Raw genomic sequence first — 22,528 nt, forward strand, 5'->3', positions numbered from 1 at the left:
ATTCTGCTGAATCCAATCCATTAAAAACTGGGGAGTGTGGTGGCAGTTGGACTATTGGGCGACACAGAACCTACCAGCTCAGCAGAACCACCCCGAATCAGAGCAAAACCCCTTGACCCACAATCTTCCATTCTCTCCACTCTCCAGTCAGCAGACAACTGAAATGCTGATGTCTTCATTCTTCTAAATCAGCTGCTATAGATGTCAACTTTTTCAATTTCAGTTCTTTCTCTAGTAGCTTTTGCAGCTATCAGATGTGTTAGATTGGCTCCTATAAGTCAGGCAGCAAACAGAGTCTCTGGGCCAGTGGCTGTGTGTGTGTCCACCACACGTGTGGTGAGTTGTCAGCTAGCTGCTGAGTTAAGCAAGCAGGAAGTCAGAGTGCTTTGGTTTGGTTTGACAGCACTACTAAGGTGCAAACACACTGCTCACAGCTGCCTCAATTGCAGAATTAACGCTTTCAGATGTGTCACTTTTCTCTTTCACACTCCAGGATTTGAGATGTCAAACACACACTTACTTAAGCGTGTGCACACACAGACACACACACGCACACTCACAGACACACACACACTGATTAGTGTAGTCATGGTGACTCACTTTATAGTTTTGTTCGTTAGTGTCACGTCTACTCCTGCTCCTCCCCTCTGGTGTGCGACGTCGCCGGAATACTAACCACTGGTCCTGGGATTCATCATTACACACACCTGGCATCCATCATTACACGCACATGCAGATCATTATGATTCACACCTGGACTCCATTAACTTCCTCATTACCTCCCCTTTATATGTCCCTCCCTTACGTTTAGTCCTCAGTCGGTAGTGTTCCTGTGTTTATGCTGTCTCGTTTCATGTTTGTTATTTTATTAAACGTTTCACCTGCACCTACTTCTCGACTCACAGCGTCATTGTTACAGTTAGGGGGAGTTGGTTGGAATCTGATAATAATGACAATAATGTTGTTATTTTATGAGGTAGGAGAAGTTGTACATTTTGATAAAAAAACGTAACTTGATGTGTTTCCTAGTGTAAGTTAGAGTCCCTAAAACATTTTGGAGCACTGAACTCTAAGAATTCCATGGACAGGGAGGCTCATATCAATGGTAGGATTGTGGTGTAAGCACAAAGCAATTTGGCTAATGGAATTTGTGGAGTGTTTTCAATAGAAGGGGTGGTGGGGGGGTCTTGGCTATCGATCCAAGTCATTTATCACTCAACGCTGATCAAAAGCCCATTTAAACCAAAACCAGCTCTGACTGCATGCTCAGAGACGGAGGAGAAAATGCTTGAGTGGATATGACTGTGTAAGAGAGGAGGTCAGAACTCTCATTAGAGCCAGACATGATTAACTCTCTGGAGATTTATCTCTCTAGTCATCAGTGTTAGGTGTGAGTAGTGTGCATTTACTGGAAACACACACACATATGCAAGCACAAACACAGGGACGCACAAACACACACACACTCATTGTGGGCCACAGATACAAAGAGATCAAACTGGGTTTATACTTTGGTTACCTGTTCATAGCCACCTTTTCCACCACACATACACCTACACACCAGGGTTTCCGTTAGCCAATAAATACAACTGTTGCTGCCAAAATGACAGGGAGAAAAAAAATCCCATTGCAAAATAATGCTTTTTATTCATTGATGGAAATACCAGTCAATGGAAATATATTTGATCGTCTTGCTTATCGGTCTATAGGTTAATTTGCATAATAAAGTGGAATTAAATTGGCCTGTGTGTATTTTCATTAGTCATCATGTATCCTATCTTATTTATCCAACACAACTATCACACATGCACAGCATAGAGAGCCTATTTTGAGCAGGATTTCTCCTGCAGCTCCTCAGCTGATTGCTGCTGGAGTAAAACATGTGCTTGTATAAGCCCATTCGTTGCGCAACAATTCTAAATGCAATCACGTGTTAAAACCTGTTTTGGTGCACGATTAAAAAGAGCTAGGCCTACTATTTTTATTTCTCAACTGGTAACTGAAGCACGCCTCCCATTCACCATTTAAGTGCAGGCAACAGGCTATCAGTGCATCACCACCACTTTACAATGTGAGCTGGAGGCAGTAAAGTTCTTGGGGTCATAGGCAGCATTCCTCCTCCTCCAAACACGTTGAGTTGAGTTGATGCCAAAGAGCTCGATTTTGGTCTCATCTGACCACAACACTTTCACCCAGTTCTCCTCTGAATCATTCAGATGTTAATTGGCAAACTTCAGACGGGCCTGTATATTTGCTTTCTTGAGCAGGGGGACCTTGCAGGCGCTGCAGGATTTCAGTCCTTCACGGCGTAGTGTGTTACCAATTGTTTTCTTGGTGACTATGGTCCCAGCTGCCTTGAGATCATTGACAAGATCCTCCCGTGTAGTTCTGGGCTGATTCCTCACCGTTCTCATGATGATTGCAACTCCACGAGGTGAGATCTTGCATGGAGTCCCAGGCAGAGGGAGATTGACAGTTCTTTTGTGTTTCTTCCGTTTGCGAATAATCGCACCAACTGTTGTCACCTTCTCACCAAGCTGCTTTGCGATGGTCTTGTATCCCATTCCTGCCTTGTGTAGGTCTACAATCTTGTCCCTGACATCCTTGGAGAGCTCTTTGGTCTTGGCCATGGTGGAGAGTTTGGAATCTGATTGATTGATTGCTTCTGTGGACAGGTGTCTTTTATACAGGTAACAAACTGAGATTAGGAGCACTCCCTTTAAGTGTGTGCTCCTAATCTCAGCTCGTTACCTGTATAAAAGACACCTGGGAGCCAGAAATCTTTCTGATTGAGAGGGGGTCAAATACTTATTTCCCTCATTAAAATGCAAATCGATTTATAACATTTTTTACATACGTTTTTCTGGATTTTGTTGTTGTTATTCTGTCTCTCACTGTTCAAATAAACCTACCATTAAAATTATAGACTGATAATTTCTTTGTCAGTGAGCAAACGTACAAAATCAGCAGGGGATCAAATACTTTTTTCCCTCACTGTACATATATTGTCACGATCGTTGACAGATGAAGCGGACCAAGGCGCAGCAAACGATACGTGAAGTCCTAGTTTACAACACAAACCTTTCGGAACAAGATCCCACAAAATACTAGTGCCAAACAGGCTGCCTAAGTATGGTCCCCAATCAGAGACAACGAGCTACAGCTGTCTCTGATTGGGACCCACCCTGGCCAACATAGATCTAAACGATCTAGAACCAAAAACAAAGAAAACTAAACATAGAAAATCCACACCCTGGCTCAACATTTAAGAGTCCCCAGAGCCAGGGCATGACATATATGGACAAGCAATGACAGAGCGTCATGGACTAAGATACAGTACAATGTAATAGAATAGAATACAGTATATACATATGAGATGAGTAGTGCAAGATATGTAAACATTATTAAAGTGACTAGTGTTCCATTTCTTAAAGTGGCCAGTGATTTCAATAGGCAGCAGCAGCCTCTAATGTGCTAGTGATGGCTATTTAACAGTCTGATGGCCTTGAGATAGACGCTGTTTTTCATTCTCTCGGTCCCACCTTTGATGCACCTGTACTGATCTCGCCTTCTGGATGAAAGCGGGGTGAGCAGGCAGTGGCTCGGGTGGTTGATGTCCTTGATGATCTTTTTGGCCTTCCTGTGACATCGGGTGCTGTAGGTGTCTTGGAGGGCGGGTAGTTTGCCCCCGGTAATGCGTTCGGCAGACCGCACTACTCTCTGGAGAGCCCTGCGGTTGCGGGTGGTGCAGTTGCCCTACCAGGTGGTGATACAGCCCGACAGGATGCTCTAAATTGTGCATTTGTAAAAGTTGGTGAGGGTTTTAGGTGCCAAGCCAAATTTCTTCAGCCTCCTGAGGTTGAAGAGGCTCTGTTGCGCCTTCTTCACCACACTATCTGCGTGGGTGGACGATTTCAGTTTGTCAATGATGTGTACACCAAGGAACTTGAAGCTTTCCACCTTCTCCACTGTGGTCCCGTCGATGTGGATAGGGGGGTGCACTCTGCTGTTTCCTGAAGTCCACGATCATCTCATTTGTTTTGTTGACGTTGAGTGAGAGGTTATTTTCCTGGCACCACACTCCCAGAGCCCTCACCTCCTCCCTGTAGGTGGTCTCGTCATTGTTGGTAATCAAGCCTACTACTGTTGTGTCGTCTTCAAACTTGATGATTGAGTTGGAGGCGTGCTTGGCCACGCAGTCATGGGTGAACAGGGAGTACAGGAGGGGGCTGAGCACGCACCCTTGTGGGGCCCCAGTTTTGAGGATCAGCGAAGTGGAGATGTTGTTTCCTACCTTCACCACCTGGGGGCGGCCCGTCAGGAAGTCCAGGACCCAGTTGCACAGGGCAGGGTTCAGACCCAGGGCCTCATGCTTAATGATGAGCTTGGAGGGTACTATGGAGTTGAGCTATAGTCAATGAACAGCATTCTTACATAGGTATTCTCTTGTCCAGATTGGATAGGGCAGTGTGCAGTGTGATGGCGATTGCATCGTCTTTGGATCTATTGGGGCGGTAAGCAAATTGAAGTGGGTCTAGGGTGACAGGTAAGGTAGAGCTGATATGATCCTTGACTAGTCTCTCAAAGCACTTCATGATGACAGAGGTGAGTGCTACAGGGCGATAGTCATTTAGTTCAGTTACCTTTTCTTTCTTGGGTACAGGAACAATGGTGGCCATCTTGAAGCATGTGGGAACAGCAGACTGGGAAAGGGAGAGATTGAATATGTCCGTAAACATACCAGCCAGCTGGTCTGCGCATGCTCTGAGGACGCGGCTAGGGATGCTGTCTGGGCCGGCAGCCTTGCGGGGGTTAACATGCTTAAATGTCTTACTCACGTCGGCCACGGAGAAGGAGAGGCCACAGTCGTGGGTAGTGGGCCTCGTCGGTGGCACTCTGTTATCCTCAAAGCGGACGAAGAAGGTGTTTAGCTTGTCTGGAAGTGAGACGTCGGTGTCGGCGACGTGGCTGGTTTTCCTTTTGTAGTCAGTGATTGTCTGTAGACCCTGCCACAGATGTCTCATGTCTGAGCCGTTGAATTGCGACTCCACTTTGTCTCTATACTGATGTTTTACCAGTTTAATTGCCTTGCGGAGTGAGTAGCTACACTGTTTGTATTCTGCCATATTCCCAGTCACCTTGCCATAGTTAAATGCGGTGAATCGCACTTTCAGTTTTGCGCGAATGCTGCCATCTATCCACGGTTTCTGGTAAGGGTAGGTTTTAATAGTCACAGTGGGCACAACATCACCTATACAGTTGTTTATACAAATATACATTTTCACAAAGTCTGCTGCTTCAGTTTTTATGATGGCAATTTGCATATACTCCAGAATGTTATGAAGAGTGATCAGATGAATTGCAATTAATTGCAAAGTCACTCTTTGCCATGAAAATGAACTTAATCCCCAAAAAACATTTCCTCTGAATTTCAACCCTGCCACAAAAGGACCAGCTGACATCATGTCAGTGATTCTTTCGTTAACACAGGTGAGAGTGTTGACGAGGACAAGGCTGGAGATCACTCTGTCTTGCTGATTGAGTTAGAATAACAGACTGGAAGCTTTAAAATGAGAGTGGTACTTGGAATCATTGTTCTTCCTCTGTTAACCATGGTTACCTGCAAGGAAACACGTGCCGTCATCATTGATTTGCACAAAAAGGGCTTCACAGGCAAGGATATTGCTGCTAGGAAGATTGCACCTAAATCAACCATTTATCGGATCATCAAGAACTTCAAGGAGAGAGGTTCAATTGTTGTGAAGAAGGCTTCAGGGCACCCAAGAAAGCCCAGCAAGCACCAGGACCGTCTCCTAAAGTTGATTCAGCTGCGGGATTGGGGCACCACCAGTGCAGAGCTTGCTCAGGAATGGCAGCAGGCAGGTGTGAGTGCATCTGCATGCAGAGTGAGGCAAAGACTTTTGGAGGATGGCCTGGTGTCAAGAAGGGCAGCGAGGAAGCCACTTCTTTCCAGGAAAAACATCAGGGACAGACTGATATTCTGCAAAAGGTACAGGGATTGGACTTCTGAGGACTGAGGTAAAGTCATTTTCTCTGATGAATCCCCTTTCCGATTGTTTGCGGCATCCGGAAAAAAAGCTTGTCTGGAGAAGACAAGGTGAGCGCTACCATCAGTCCTGAGTCATGCCAACAGTAAAGCATCCTGAGACCATTCATGTGTGGGGTTGCTTCTCAGCCAAGGGAGTGGGCTCCCTCACAATTTGTCCTAAGAACACAGCCATGAATAAAGAATGGTACCAACACATCCTCCAAGAGCAATTTCTCCCAACCATCCAAGAACAGTTTGGTGACAAACAATGCCATTTCCAGCATGATGGAGCACCTTGCCATAAGGCAAAAGTGATAACTAAGTGGCTCGGGGAACAAAACATCGACATTTTGGGTCCATGGCCAGGAAACTCCCAAGACCTTAAACCCATTGAGAACTTGTGGTCAATCCTCAAGAGGCGGGTGGACAAACAAAAACCCACAAATTCGGACAAACTCCAACCATTGATCATGCAAGAATGGGCTGCCATCAGTCAGGATGTGGCCCAGAAGTTAATTGACAGCATGCCAGGGCGGATTGCAGAGGTCTTGAGAAAGAAGGGCCAACACTGCAAATATTGAGTCTTTGCATAATCGTAATGTAATTGTCATTAAAAGCCTTTGACACTTATGGAATGGTTGTAATTATACTTCAGTATACAATAGTAACATCTGACAAAAATATCTAAAAACACTGAAGCAGCAAACTTTGTGAAGACCAATACCTGTGTCATTCTCAAAACTTTTGACCATGACTGTACACTTCCTGATAACCTCAGTCACCGTTTCAGTATATTAGTCTAAATTATTTTCGCAAGCTACCCGGAACATATCCCAGTCCACGTGATCAAAACAATCTTGAAGCATGGATTCCGATTGGTCAGACCAGTGTTGAATAGTCCTTAGCACGGGTACTTCCTGTTTGAGTTTCTGCCTATAGGAAGGGAGGAGCAAAATGGAGTCGTGGTCAGATTTGCCGAAAGGAGGGCGGGGAGGGCCTTATAACCATCCCGGAAGTTCGAATAGCAATGGTTGAGGATTTTAGCAGCGCGTGTTCAACAGTCGATATGTTGATAGAACTTCGGCAGCCTAGTCCTCAAATTTGCTTTGTTAAAATCCCCGGCTACAGTAAATGCAGCCTCAGGATATGTGGTTTCCAGTTTGCATAAAGTCCAGTGAAGTTCTTTGAGGGCCGTCGTGGTATCGGCTTGAGGGGGGATATACATGGCCGTGACTATAACCGAAGAAAATTCTCTTGGGAGATAATACTGTCGGCATTTGATTGTGAGGTATTCTAGGTCGGGTGAACAGAAGCACTTTAGTTCCTGTATGTTACTACAATTACACCTTGAGTCGTTAATCATGAAACGCACACCTCCGCCCTTCTGCTTCCCGGAGAGATATTTATTCATTTATTCCTGTCTGCGCGATGACCTGAGAACCCATCTGGCTGGACCGATATCGAGAGAATATCCTCATCAGTTTTCCCACGAATTGCATTTTGGCAAATGTTTGAAAATGATGTTTTATTGGCCGCTTCATTACAGGAGTGGAATGTTCTGTTAAGATGAATGACCATAATTAAAATGTGATTTCTGTCATTCTGAGCACCGTAGGTGGATGGCAACACACATATATAAACACATTCTAACAAACACCAACTGCATTCATACACACATTCACAGTAGTAAGGAATGACCGGAATGGCCTTTAACACTTCCTGTTGTCTCTTCCAGGATTGGCTGAGTAAGTATGGGTACCTCCCACCCCCTGACCCGGTGACTGGACAGCTCCAGACCAAGGAGGCCCTGACCAAAGCCATCAAAGCCATGCAGAAGTTTGGAGGACTGGAGGAGACTGGGGTGCTAGGTGTGTATATGTGTGTGTGTGTGTGTGTGTGTGTGTGTGTGTGTGTGTGTGTGTGTGTGTGTGTGTGTGTGTGTGTGTGTGTGTGTGTGTGTGTGTGTGTGTGTGTGTGTGTGTGTGTGTGTGTGTGTGTGTGTGTGTGTGTGTGTGTGTGTGTGTGTGTGTGTGTGTGTGTGTGCTAGGCTTGGGCGATATATCATTTGAAATACCACCAGTATTTATAGTTATAAGCAGTGGCGTATGAATGTCACTGCTGTATGAATGTCACTGCTGTAACCAAGAAGCTTGATCTTGACATGAGCAGGATATAACTTATTTGACACATCCTAGATTTCTTATAGTTATACTTAACTTATAGTTATAAGTAGTGGACAAGGAGGTGACTGAAAATGTTGTTGTGTTGTTTGATGCAGGAAACAACTTTACAAAATAAAAACATTATTATTCCCATACCATTATTACAGAGAATCAGACAATTTATACTACCCTCTGCCTTATTCAAGCCTGTCTCAAAATACAACATTGCCGCTTTTCAAATCACTCCCCTATTGCACACTTGGCTACATGCAGTTCTCGCTTTGATCTCAAAACAAGCTCATCTACTCACGACCAAGCGCATCTACTCATGCTGTAAACACAGTCCAGCCTCAAAGTAAATGGAACAGATCCATATATGGCAATGGTCTATTTGCATATAGGCCTACTGCAGCTCTGATTGGTTATGCCGCACCGGTTTGTGTAGAGTACAGGCTGAGTAGTGCATGTCAATGCAATAGAATCCTACTCCGATGCGTTCTGCCTACAACAAAATCTCTTGCACAGTTCGTTTTGTTTTGGTATGTTGCATTGAAAGTGGCTAATATTGCGTTGATTCGATCACAATTGCCACAGTCAAGGGAAACGTTGATAGTGTTAACAGGGAAAACTCTAGAACAGTGGTCACCAACCTTTTCTGAGTCAAGATCACTTTGAGTCTACCGCTCAGATTTTTTTTTAACATTACTTAAAAAACGTAAGCCTATGCAACATTAACCAATTCAAAACAGTACTGTAGCAATGAGGTTTGTGCAGTAAGCTATAGGCCCAATACATTATCACCGCATATTGGCTTTGCTTGAATTGCCCTGCCAATGCATTGTTGTTCAGGCCATTTTTTAAAGTTATATTTCAAAATTTGAGGTAGGCTATATGATCACACTGGTAATAGATCCGTTGTTGTATTACTTGTGAAGGACAGCTGAGTGAGCATACATTTAAATAATTTGCTTTTTATTTTTATTTTACTGGGCTGATGGTGCCTGCATCTGATGGTCAGTCTCAGCGGAGGGAGAGAGCAGCAGACTGAGGGTCCGCCTCTCAACATCCCTCCGCTCTCCCTTTCCTCCACTGACACTGACCAAAAAGGAACACCGTCTTCCAGATGATGGCGAAACTCGAGTCGCACCGCATTATTTCTGCCTCATGCACAAATTCATGTTGTTACTCCTATGAACAGAGAAAATAAAATATTCCTCAACATTAAAAAAAGACCCAAGCCGCTAATTTATATATTTTTTTTTATTTATTTCACCTTTATTTAACCAGGTAAGCCAGTTGAGAACAGGTTCTCATTTACAACTGCGACCTGGCCAAGATAAAGCAAAGTAGTGCAATAAAAACAACACAGAGTTACATATGGGGTAAAAAACATAAAGTCAGAAATACAACAGAAAATATATATACAGTGTGTGCAAATGTAGCAAGTTATGGAGGTAAGGCAATAAATAGGCTATAGTGCAGAATAATTACAATAGTATTAACACTGGAATGCTAGATGTGCAAGAGATTATGTGCAAATAGAGATACTGGGGTGCAAAAGAGCAAAATAAATAACAATATAGGGATGAGGTAGTTGGGTGGGCTAATTTCAGATGGGCTGTGTACAGGTGCAGTGATCGGTAAGGTGCTCTGACAACTGATGCTTAAAGTTATTGAGGGAGATAAGAGTCTCCAGCTTCAGAGATTTTTGCAATTCGTTCCAGTCATTGGCAGCAGAGAACTGGAAGGAATGGCGGCCAAAGGAGGTGTTGGCTTTGGGAATGACCAGTGAGATATACCTGCTGGAGCGCAGACTACGGGTGGGTGCTGCTATGGTGACCAATGAGCTAAGATAAGGCGGGGATTTGCCTAGCAGTGATTTATAGATGGCCTGGAGCCAGTGGGTTTGACGACGAACATGTAGTGAGGACCAGCCAACAAGAGCGTACAGGTCACAGTGGTGGGTAGTGTATGGGGCTTTGGAGACAAAACGGATGGCACTGTGATAGACTACATCCAATTTGCTGAGTAGAGTGTTGGAGGCTATTTTGTAAATTACATCGCCGAAGTCAAGGATCGGTAGGATAGTCAGTTTTACGAGGGCATGTTTGGCAGCATGAGTGAAGGAGGCTTTATTGCGAAATAGGAAGCCGATTCTAGATTTAACTTTGGATTGGAGATTCTTTATGTGAGTCTGGAAGTTGAGTTTACAGTCTAACCAGACACCTAGGTATTTGTAGTTGTCCACATACTCTAGGTCAGACCCGTCGAGAGTGGTGATTCTAGTCGGGTGGGCGGGTGCCAGCAGCAGTAATTAATAATAACAACAACGCAAGCCTATAGACACATACCTACTCATTAATTACTGCTGCAGTGCTTGTTGTAGTGCTGAGTGGAAATAGGAAGAACACGCATTTTATTGCTTATAAAAGTGTTGAATACGAAGTGTTGACAGTGTTGAGTAAGAACTTAAACATGAACTCACTCATAAAAACAGCATCTCCTTGCTGTATTCGTTGACAGTCTCTCTCTAGTCATGGTTTTAAACGTATTGAAATCTCACGATCGACCGGTTGGTGACCACTGCTCTAGAAAGTTGGGTGAAGTTCAATCTCGTGCTTCTCTCTGTGGGCTGATATTTCTGCCAACCCTAGTGTGTGCGTGTGCGTGTTGCACACACTGTCTTTGCCTTTGTCTTGTTTTCGTTCTGCTAAAACAATATAAGAATTTTAATGGATGGACATGCTCACTAGTTTACAACTCTATATAAATGTGTACATCTGTTTCTGTTCCCCTGCTCAGACCAAGCCACCCTGGGCCTGATGAAGACCCCAAGGTGTTCTCTCCCGGACCTGTCTGAGACGGAGGTTGCGGTGGGCCGCAGGAGACGAGCTCTGGTCGCCCAGAACAAGTGGAGCAAGAGACACCTCTCCTGGAGGTGCAGTACCACTACAATAGACTAAACACACCTGAGACAACATCAGTCTGTGCTATCAATGTGAAGCTGACTGGGGATGGAGATGTAGGGTGGACATGGTATGGTAGAGAGTATGGTACCAGGGATGGTATAGAACACGTAGATACCTGCTTTGCATACAGATGTAGGATCTTAGTTTGATCACTCGTTTGTTTCTGAGAATTTCCCTGCACAGCAGGAAATGCAAACTTGTAGTGTATTCAAGGTTTTAAAAGGCTTCTAAAGTCTGTAATTTACACTTTAAAATGTCAGATTTGATTTGCAAAAAAATATATATTAATTATAATCTACATAATAATTCACATTTCCTGTTGCTGCAGGATTATTTTCCTGCTGTAGCAAACTGGCTCAAGATCCTACATCTGTAATACAGTCTAGTCCATGGCTGATGATGCACATGATTTTGAGGTCAGGGTCATGGGAAGGGGAGGGTGATACCATTACTAGATTGCCTGTGGTAATGGACGACTGGACAGTTAATTAGCCAATGAGTTGGGTCATAGGGTCATGGAAGGGGTCATAGACAGAGCCATATGGGGGATTATTTGAAAGTTAATGGCTAGGCTACTCTGCCCTACCAAGCAAAAAGGCAGTAACTGCTCATAGCGTGGAATTGAGAAAAATTCCTTTTTTTTTTTACCTTGGTTTCACAGTAACCTTATGCAGTTACTGCTAACATGACCCCCATTTACTTGAGCTGCTGGAAGCTGGTTTGTGTCAGAATGTGTGTGTGTGTGTGTGTGTGTGTGTGTGTGTGTGTGTGTGTGTGTGTGTGTGTGTGTGTGTGTGTGTGTGCGCATTAGAGAGCTGAGAGAGATGGATGGTAATGTTGCTGACAGCTACATGCCTTTATCCTCTCTCACGCGCACACACACACACACTCTCTCTCTCTCTCTCCCTCTCTCACCTGCGTTCTAGTGCCAATCATATGCCTTGCTCCTGTCTGCTTTCTGCTGATCTCCTCTCACCTCTACTGTCTGTCTGTCGAGACCAGGGAGAATGTGTTTGTAGATACACTAGTACTGATCTGTACAAGAGTCCTAAGAACACTGTGCTCACTGGATGGAGAGCTGGAGTTTTCTTTCCCACGTTTGTTGGTTTGGGCTGTAGAGCTCAGAGACGAAGTAGAGCTTTTCTATGCAGGTTTTGCGTTGAAAAGTAGCACCCATTGATTATCTGTTGACTTAAATCCAGTCTGGCCTCGCTGCACAGTGCAAATGAAAGCATCCCAGAAAATATATTGAATCCATGTTCCCTTCAGTCATCTATAGTCAACATGAGTTGTTTAAACAACAGGAGGTGAAGTCAGTTCTACTCTCCTCTCTCAGTCACAGACTAGCCTCGGGGTCTACTAGCCCCAGTAGGAGTAAGGTCAGGAGTCAAATGTTTTAACAAGGTTCCTTAATGGTTTGTTTGAGAGCGCTGGAAATAAGGGTCTGGAGTAGAGCAGAGGGTCATGGGGCAGTGGCTTGGCTGGGAGTGTAGTGGCCAGTAATGTTTGATATGTGTATGATATACAGTATATTATATATACATCACATGCAAATCGTAATAAGACTAAGCAATTAGCCGATTAAAAAGTTTATCTGACTCCATAAAGATGATTAAAATAAACAAGTAAGCATTAGGCAATAAGTTGACTTTGACTAGCAAAAATTGTTCTGAGAATTGTCGATATCGTAGGCTAGATATTTAACAAGCATTACAAGGCATTATTCTGAGCATATAGATCCTACGGTTAACTTGCAGGACAAAGCATGAACAAAGAGATGCTTACTTAGAAGCCTAGGAAATTAGAATCGATCATGCAACCTTCCTCCATGCACTGGATACAGGATAAGAGAGAGAACAAAGGCTTTTAATTACATTTATGAAGGTGTAACCTTTCAACCCAAAACCAACCACCATTGACAAATCAAACGATACCAAGTTTACAGTAACCTTAACACTCCCAAGCCCAATCTCCACAGGGTGTCACAGCATTTAAAGGCTTGTGTGAGGGATGAGACCTATGTCAATTAGACAAAATTCCTGAGAGGACAATAAAACCTATTTTTACATTTTACGTCATTTAGCAGACGCTCTTATCCAGAGCGACTTACAGTTAGTGAGTGCATACATTATTATTATTATTTTTAATTATTTTTTATATACTGGCCCCCCGTGGGAATCGAACCCACAACCCTGGCGTTGCAAACGCCATGCTCTAACAACTGAGCTACCTCCCTGCCAGCCATTCCCTCCCCTACCCTGGACGACACTGGGCCAATTGTGATTTGATAGTAATTTAGAGTTCCCACTTTACAGATACAAGTTACCACAGAGATCATACATCCATATAAAGTGTGGGGGGAAAGTATTTAGTCAGCCACCAATTGTGCAAGTTCTCCCACTTAAAAAGATGAGAGAGGCCTGTAATTTTCATCATATGTACACGTCAACTATGTCAGACAAATTGAGAAAAAAAATTCCAGAAAATCACATTGTAGGATTTTAAATTAATTTATTTGCAAATTATGGTGGAAAATAAGTATTGGTCACCTACAAACAAGCAAGATTTCTGGCTCTCACAGACCTGTAACTTCTTCTTTAAGAGGCTCCTCTGTCCTCCACTCGTTACCTGTATTAATGGCACCTGTTTGAACTTGTTATCAGTATAAAAGACACCTGTCCACAACCTCAAACAGTCACACTCCAAACTCCACTATGGCCAAGACCAAAGAGCTGTCAAAGGACACCAGAAACAAAATTGTAGACCTGCACCAGGCTGTGAAGACTGAATCTGCAATAGGTAAGCAGCTTGGTTTGAAGAAATCAACTGTGGGAGCAATTATTAGGAAATGGAAGACATACAAGACCACTGATAATCTCCCTCGATCTGGGGCTCCACGCAAGATCTCACCCCGTGGGGTCAAAATTATCACAAGAACGGTGAGCAAAAATCCCAGAACCACACGGGGGGACCTAGTGAATGACCTGCAGAGAGCTGGGACCAAAGTAACAAAGCCTACCATCAGTAACACACTACGCCGCCAGGGACTCAAATCCTGCAGTGCGAGACGTGTCCCCCTGCTTAAGCCAGTACATGTCCAGGCCCGTCTGAAGTTTGCTAGAGTGCATTTGGATGATCCAGAAGAGGATTGGGAGAATGTCATATGGTCAGATGAAACCAAAATAGAACTTTTTGGTAAAAACTCAACTCGTTGTGTTTGGAGGACAAATAATGCTGAGTTGCATCCAAAGAACACCATACCTACTGTGAAGCATGGCGGTGGAAACATCATGCTTTGGGGCTGTTTTTCTGCAAAGGGACCAGGACGACTGATCCGTGTAAAGGAAAGAATGAATGGGGCCATGTATCGTGAGATTTTGAGTGAAAACCTCCTTCCATCAGCAAGGGCATTGAAGATGAAACGTGGCTGGGTCTTTCAGCATGACAATGATCCCAAACACACCGCCCGGTCAACGAAGGAGTGGCTTCGTAAGAAGCATTTCAAGGTTCTGGAGTGGCCTAGCCAGTCTCCAGATCTCAACCCCATAGAAAATCTTTGGAGGGAGTTGAAAGTCCGTGTTGCCCAGCGACAGCCCCAAAACATCACTGCTCTAGAGGAGATCTGCATGGAGGAATGGGCCAAAATACCAGCAACAGTGTGTGAAAACCTTGTGAAGACTTACAGAAAACATTTGACCTGTGTCATTGCCAACAAAGGGTATATAACAAAGTATTGAGAAACTTTTGTTATTGACCAAATACTTATTTTCCACCATAATTTGCAAATAAATTCATAAAAAATCCTACAATGTGATTTTCTGGATTTTTTTTCTCATTTTGTCTGTCATAGTTGACGTGTACCTATGATGAAAATTACAGGCCTCTCTCATCTTTTTAAGTGGGAGAACTTGCACAATTGGTGGCTGACTAAATAATTTTTTCCCCCACTGTAGATAGCATCAGAGTTATCCTTAGTGAACAAGTTTCAGATAGATACCAAACATGGTTAGTATAGTATTATTCTATCACATTTAATATTCAGTGCTCTGAATACTGTAACAGAGAGATTTACATTTTGGCCCCTCAGAGGGGAAGGGCTGACTCCTTGGTCATTGTCCTTTGTTCCTGGACTATTTGCCATGCAACTCCAGGTGTCAGAGAGCACATACATTAGGGCCATGCCTACAGGAGCTGTGTGGAGAGGGACACACACAATATATATACAGTTGAAGTCAGACGTTTACATACACCTTAGCCAAATACATTTAAACTCAGTTTTTCACAATTCCTGACATTTAATCCTAGCAAAAATTCCCTGTCTTAGGTCAGTTAGGATCACCACTTTATTTTAAGAATGTGAAATGTCAGAATAATAGTAGAGATAATTATTTATTTCAGCCTTTATTTCTTTCATCACATTCCCAGTGGGTCAGAAATTTACATACACTCAATTAGTATTTGGTAGCATTGCCTTTACATTGTTTAACTTGGGTCAAATGTTTTGGGTAGCCTTCCACAAGCTTCCCACAATAAGTTGGGTGAATTTTGGCCCATTCCTCCTGACAGAGCTGGTGTAACTGAGTCAGGTTTGTAGGACTCCATGCTCGCACACGCTTTTTCAGTTCTGCCCACACATTTTCTATAGGATTGAGGTCAGGGCTTTGTGATGGCCACTCCAATACCTTGACTGTGTTGTCCTTAAGCCATTTTGCCACAACTTTGGAAGTATGCTTGGGGTCATTGTTCATTTGGAAGACCCATTTGCGACCAAGCTTTAACTTCCTGACTGATGTCTTGAGATGTTGCTTCAATATATCCACATACGTTTCCTTCCTCATGATGCCATCTATTTTGTGAAGTGCACCAGTCCCTCCTGCAGCAAAGCACCCCCACAGCATGATGCTGCCACCTCCGTGCTTCACGGTTGGGATGGTGTTCTTCGTCTTGCAAGGGACCCCCTTTTTCCTCCAAACATAACAATGGTAATTATGGCCAAACAGTTCTATTTTTGTTTCATCAGACCAGAGGACATTTCTCCAAAAAGTACGATCTTTGTCCCCATGTGCAGTTGCAAACCGTAGTCTGGCTTTTTTATGGCGGTTTTGGAGCAGTGGCCTCTTCCTTGCTGAGCGGCCTTTCAGGTTATGTCGATATAGGACTCGTTTTACTGTGGATATAGATACTTTTGTACCTGTTTCCTCCAGCATCTTCACAGGGTCCTTTTCTGTTGTTCTGGGATTGATTTGCACTTTTCGCACCAAAGTACGTTCATCTCTAGGAGACAGAACGCGTCTCCTTCCTGAGTGGTATGACGGCTGCGTGGTCCCATGGTGTTTATACTTGCGTACTATTGTTTGTACAGATGAACGTGGTACCTTCAGGCATTTGGAAATTGCTCCCAAGGATGAACCAGACTTGTGGAGGTCTACACATTTTTTTCTGAGGTCTTGGCTGATTTCTTTTGATTTTCCCATGATGTCAAGCAAAGAGGCACTGAGTTTGAAGGTAGGCCTTGAAATAGATCCACAGGTACACCTCCAATTGACTCAAATTATGTCAATTAGCCTATCAGAAGCTTCTAAAGCCATGACATAATTTTCTGGAATTTTCCAAGCTGTTTAAAGGCACAGTCAACTTAGTGTATGTAAACTTCTGACCCACTGGAATTGTGATACAGTGAATTATAAGTGAAATAATCTGTCTATAAACAATTGTTGGAAAAATTACTTGTGTCATGCACAAAGTAGATGTCCTATCTGACTTGCCAAAACTATAGTTTGTTAACAAGAAATTTGTGGAGTGGTTGAAAAACGAGTTTAATTGACTCCAACCTAAGTGTATGTAAACTTCCGACTTCAACTGTATATATAGTATTGTCAGTGGGCTAGCACCCCTAGTGTGTACTCTGTGAAGGTTATTCTCCAATGGGCTGGATTCCCATATCGACATAGTGAAGGAAGGGGTATTTGGCCTGGAGAGAGTAACAGAATCAAGTCAGAACTCACAGCAAGTCCAAAACAGGCTCTATTTTAGTAACTCACACATATGTCAAGTTTCCATCTGAGATTTACCCCATTGTTTTACACAAAAGGCTCAGTCTTTTCTGTTTCCATATACGCAGGCCAGCACCTGTGTCTCACTGGGTCATGGCTGTGGTGGACCTGCTCTGACTTGGGGCCAATACCAGGCTACTGGTACTTTTCAGCTCTCATTTACATAACAATGGCTAACTGTGAACTTTAACACCTCATAAAGCAACTGTCTTGATGATACAGAGGTTGTTGATCCTGCTCGCCCCAAGTCTTTAGTGTCACGCTCCTGAACAGTGCTTAATGTGTAGCCCAATAACAAGGCATAGCCTACAGTCAGGAACGCACAGAAAATCAGTCAGTGAACAAACAGCATGCAGACAAAACAGGCCTTTCGCAAAATTTGCACAGGTTGGAAAGCAAATGGCTCCTGCTGAAAAGAGAAGACTCTAATCTGTCTGCTGTAGGCTACCGAAATATTTGATCAACTTCCAAATATTGTTTTACAAGTAAATAGGACTATAATTTCCTCCTCAGATTGTAGCCTACAATATTTGTATCCACACACCTAGGCCTAGGTTATTGATGGATTCAAGACAAGGTCGTTTTTTATTGATATCAGATTCTCAGTTTGTCAGTGTCAAAGTAGCCTGTCATTTTGATAATTTGTGGGGTATTAAAATTATTAAAAGATTCTGCCAAAGTCTCCAGTCATGTAAAATTATGTAGAATTGCATGAAATGCATTTATAAAAGGCCACATTTTTCCTGGACCCTAGGGTACTAAACATTTTCCCCATGTGTGCAATTTCTGTAAGTACCCCTACTCTACTTCTCTATGTATGCCACTACGCAAATGCAATGTGATGATATGCATGCAATGCTTTATTATAAAGCTGATTTTCCAGTACCTCAAAGCGCCCAAGGTCACCCCATCTCGTGCTCACTTTTTCTTCTGGCACCTCCCGATTTACAAATTAAGCACTGCTCCTGATGGAAACATAATTACAATAGAGTTTACATTAACAACATAAAACACTGGCGACACACTGGTGTAGGGTAAATCTTAGGTGGATGTGCAGCATATAGGATTAGGACTGTATAGTATTTTATAGTACTGTATCCTAACCCCCAAACTAGGGCTTGACTTTGTTGTTTTGTTGTCCTTGTATCGTGCATTATTCAAAGTATGAGACAGGTTGCATTTGGTTTGATGTCAAAGATAAACTAGTCACCTGTGACACAGCACTTCATGGTATCGAGTATGGAACAATGATCATGGTCAATCCAATAATAATGCCTTGATGTCATGAGACTCGCTATCGGTGGAGAGATGTATAGGACACCATGATAGGCCAATTTCAGACCTGAATGGCGTAAGGATGAAGATTGATTGGCTGGTGAGAGCAGGGGTTGGTGGATCCAGCTGTTGGGACATGTACCCGTAACAGCCCCAGCATTAGTCAGACAGAAGACACAGCCTCCTAATCACACTGTTAGCCCAGTTCATCACCCAGCAGACTGCCTCCTGCTCGTTAGCAGCTAGATTAATCACCTAAACAGATAGGTGGGGATAGCAGAGCAGCCTCCCTCCCTCCCTCCCTCCCTCCCTCCCTCTCTGTCTGTCTGTCTGTCTGTCTGTCTGTCTGTCTGTCTGTCTGTCTGTCTGTCTGTCTGTCTGTCTGTCTTTCTGTCTGTCTTTCTGTCTGTCTGTCTACTGCTCTAATTCACTTCCCAAAGGATCCTACTGGTTGGCTGGCTGGCTAGCTGGCTGGCTAACTGGCTGGCTGAGTTAACATGGAAGAAGGAGACACTCATGATAAGCATCAGTCACTCTGTTAACATGACCTTACTGTACCCTCTGATTCCTATCTGGACCGACTTTCACTCACTGAGTACAATGGAGCTGAGAATAAGCATGGATAAGAGTGATAGGTTAGATATAGTGTAGGTTGTCCCATGTGCCCAGTGTTACACACACACAAGTGTCCAGGCAAGATAGGTGTTAGGGATACAGTATAGGAGAGGAGAGAGTCGGGTGTATGTGAACCAAAGTGTCACGGTTTACTATGCCAGAACCCAGAAGCAGACCAGGACAAGGTACGTTGAGAGAAAGGTGAGTGTTTATTAATAGATTCCGAGTGAGGCTGAATAATCCAGGGAACAGAGCGGGTGGCGTGGATGGGTTGTTGAGGGTGCAGTGGTGGGTCCGGTACTGGCTCGGCAGCCGCCGACCATCAGGCAGAGGTTGGGTGAAGGTTCCGGGTGAGAGACTGCAGACAGAACAAAAACGGAGGTCAGTACACAGCAAGTCACAAGGTGCAAAACAAACAAAACTAACACTAATGGCTCAGAGGCTGATACGCTGACAAACATACTGTTCATAGCTAACGATCCGGCAGGAACTGGATGTTAGGCCAGAGCCTAAGAAGGGTGATGATCAGGACCAGGTGTGCAGATTGCTGATGGGATGCAGGTGCGGAAAACAAGAGCGCTCCCCGGAGCGTTCCCGAACCCTCGGGGAAACTGGAGATTACGAACCGGAACACTAGTCACCAGACAGGACCCGACTCAGACAGCCGGGATCGTTACAGTACCCCCCCTCCGGCGAACGCCACCGGGCGGACTCCCGGAGCGCCAGGATGGAGGCGGTAGAAGTCACTGATGAGGTCCGCATCTAGGACCTGTCGCCGCGGAATCCAACTCCTCTCTTCGGGGCCATACCCCTCCCAGTCCACGAGATACTGGAAACCCCGGCCCCGCCGTCTGGAATCCATGATGCGACGCACCGTGTAGGCAGGACCACCTCCGATCATCCGAGGAGGAGGAGGGAGGAGGCGGAGGAGGCAACAGAGGACTGAGGAAGACAGGCTTGAGGCAGGAGACATGAAAGGTGGGATGGACTCTGAGCGTCCTCGGTAGTTTGAGTCGAACTGCCACTGGATTGATCACCTTCTCCACCACAAACGGACCAATGAACTCGGTAACAACTTCCTAGACTCAGTCCGTAACGGAAGATCCCGTGTGGCCAACCAAACCCTATCTCCGATGGTATAGGTGGGAGGCGGGGATCCGGCGACGATTCGCCTGGAGCTGATACCGGTCCGAAACTCTAAGGAGTGCCTTTCTGGCCCGATGCCAGGTCCGGTGGCAACGACGAATATGGGCCTGAACAGAAGGCACTGAGAGCTCCTTCTCCTGAGAAGGAAACAGGGGAGGTTGGTAGCCATACAGGCACTGGAAGGGAGACATCCCAGTGGCAGATGTAGGAAGAGTATTGTGGGCATACTCAACCCAAGGCAACTGAGAGACCCAGGAGGTGGGGTTGGAAGAGACCAGACAGCGTAGCGTGGATTCCATCTTCTGGTTGGCTCTCTCCGCCTGACCATTGGATTGGGGGTGAAAACCAGATGTGAGACTGACAGTAGCTCCAATGGCCAAACAGAAGGACTTCCAGACAGCAGAGGTAAACTGAGGGCCACGGTCGGAAACGATATCACTGGGCAAACCGTGGACCCTGAAAACCTCCCTAACCAGGATCTCGGACGTCTCCGAGGCAGAGGAAGCTTGGCAATAGGCACAAAGTGGGCGAACTTGCTGAATCTGTCCACGATAGTCAGAACGACCGTGTTCCCCTCAGAAGCGGGCAACCCAGTGACGAAGTCCAGGGCCAGATGCGACCATGGTCGCCGGGGAATAGGAAGGGGGTGAAGTAGTCCAGAGCTGGGCCGATTGGTACTCTTATTCTGCGCACACACTGGACAGGCAGCAACAAAACCCCGAGTATCCTCGGCCATGGCAGGCCACCAAAAACGTCTGCGAAGAAACGCCATTGTCCGAGCCACGCCAGGGTGACAAGCCATCTTGCTGGCGTGGGACCATTTGAGGACAGCAGGACGAACCGACTCAGGCACAAACAACCGACCGGGTGGACCGTTACCGGGACCGGGCTGAGTCCGAAGGGCCGCCAGCACCTCCTCCTCAATCTTCCACATAACTGCTCCCACGACGCAGTTCCGGGGGGGAGGATTGTCTCGGTCTTGGACCCACTCTCCTCCGTCTTGGAGAACATCCGGGACAAGGCGTCCGCCTTGCCGTTCTTAGATCCAGGTCGGAACGTCAGGGCAAACTTGAATCGTCCGAAAAACAACGCCCACCTGGCCTGGACCGGGAGTTGAGACGTTTAGCCGATTGCACGTAAGCAAGATTCTTGTGGTCAGTCCAGACAATAAACGGTTGCTCCGCCCCCTCCAACCAGTGGCGCCACTCCTCCAAGGCAAGTTTCACCGCGAGAAGCTCCCGGTTACCCACATCGTAATTCCTCTCCGCAGGCGAAAGGCGACGAGAGTAGTAGGCGCAGGGATGGAGTTTACTGTCCGTGGAGCATCGCTGCGACAGGATGGCGCCAACTCCCACATCAGACGCGTCCACTTCAACGACGAACTGACGGGCCGTGTCCGGTTGAGAGAGAATCGGTGCGTTGGTGAATCGCCTCTTCAAATCCAGAAACGCTCGATCCGCCTCCGGATTCCACTTGAAGGTCCTGATACTGGAAGTCAAGGCAGTTAACGGAGCGGCCACACGGCTGTAATCCCGGATGAATCTGCGGTAGAAATTCGCAAACCCCAAAAATCTCTGGAGCTGCAATCTCGTACCGGGCTGGGCCCATTCCAGAACCGCTCTAACCTTCTCCTGGTCCATCCTAATCTCTCCCCTGGAGATGATGTACCCGAGAAAGGATGTCGTGTGGGCGTGAAACTCGCACTTCTCGGCCTTCACGAACAGGCGATTCTCCAACAATCGCTGCAGAACCTGCCGGACATGCTGGACGTGGTCGGAAGGTTCCTTCGAGAAGATCAGAATGTCATCCAGGTAAACAAACACAAAGAGACCGATCATATCTCTCAGGACGTCGTTCACCATACTCTGGAATACCGCTGGAGCATTGGTCAGTCCAAACGGCATCACCTGATACTCGAGTGACCCATCGGTGTATTGAAACCCGTCAACCACTCGTCCCCCTCTCTGATCCGGACCAGGTGATACGCATTGCGTAGGTCTAGCTTGGTGAACACCGTAGCACCCTGTAAGGAGTCGAAGGCAGAACTCATCAAGGGCAGGGATACTTGTTCTTGACCGTGATGTCATTCAACCCCCGATAATCAATACACGGTCGAAGAGAGCCATCCTTCTTACCCACAAAGAAGAATCCTGCCCCCAGGGGTGATGACGAGGGACGAACGAGACCAGCAGCTAGGGACTCCTTGATGTAGGTCTCCAACGCCTCACGTTCAGGTCGGGAGATACTGTATAACCTACC

General features: G+C 45.4%; 1 protein-coding gene across 1 annotated transcript in view; it reads left to right on the plus strand.

Moving 5' to 3' along the window:
* LOC121582573 (matrix metalloproteinase-17-like) overlaps positions 1-22,528 on the plus strand; it is a 94,065-nt gene that overhangs the window by 37,830 nt on the left and 33,707 nt on the right. The window contains exons 2-3 of the mRNA XM_041898461.1: positions 7,785-7,917; positions 11,014-11,149. Coding sequence (XP_041754395.1) covers positions 7,785-7,917; positions 11,014-11,149 — 269 coding nt within the window. The remainder of the gene's footprint in view (positions 1-7,784; positions 7,918-11,013; positions 11,150-22,528) is intronic.

The sequence above is a fragment of the Coregonus clupeaformis genome, chromosome 15 (genome assembly GCF_020615455.1).
Source record: "Coregonus clupeaformis isolate EN_2021a chromosome 15, ASM2061545v1, whole genome shotgun sequence".
NCBI classification, from domain to species: domain Eukaryota; kingdom Metazoa; phylum Chordata; class Actinopteri; order Salmoniformes; family Salmonidae; genus Coregonus; species Coregonus clupeaformis.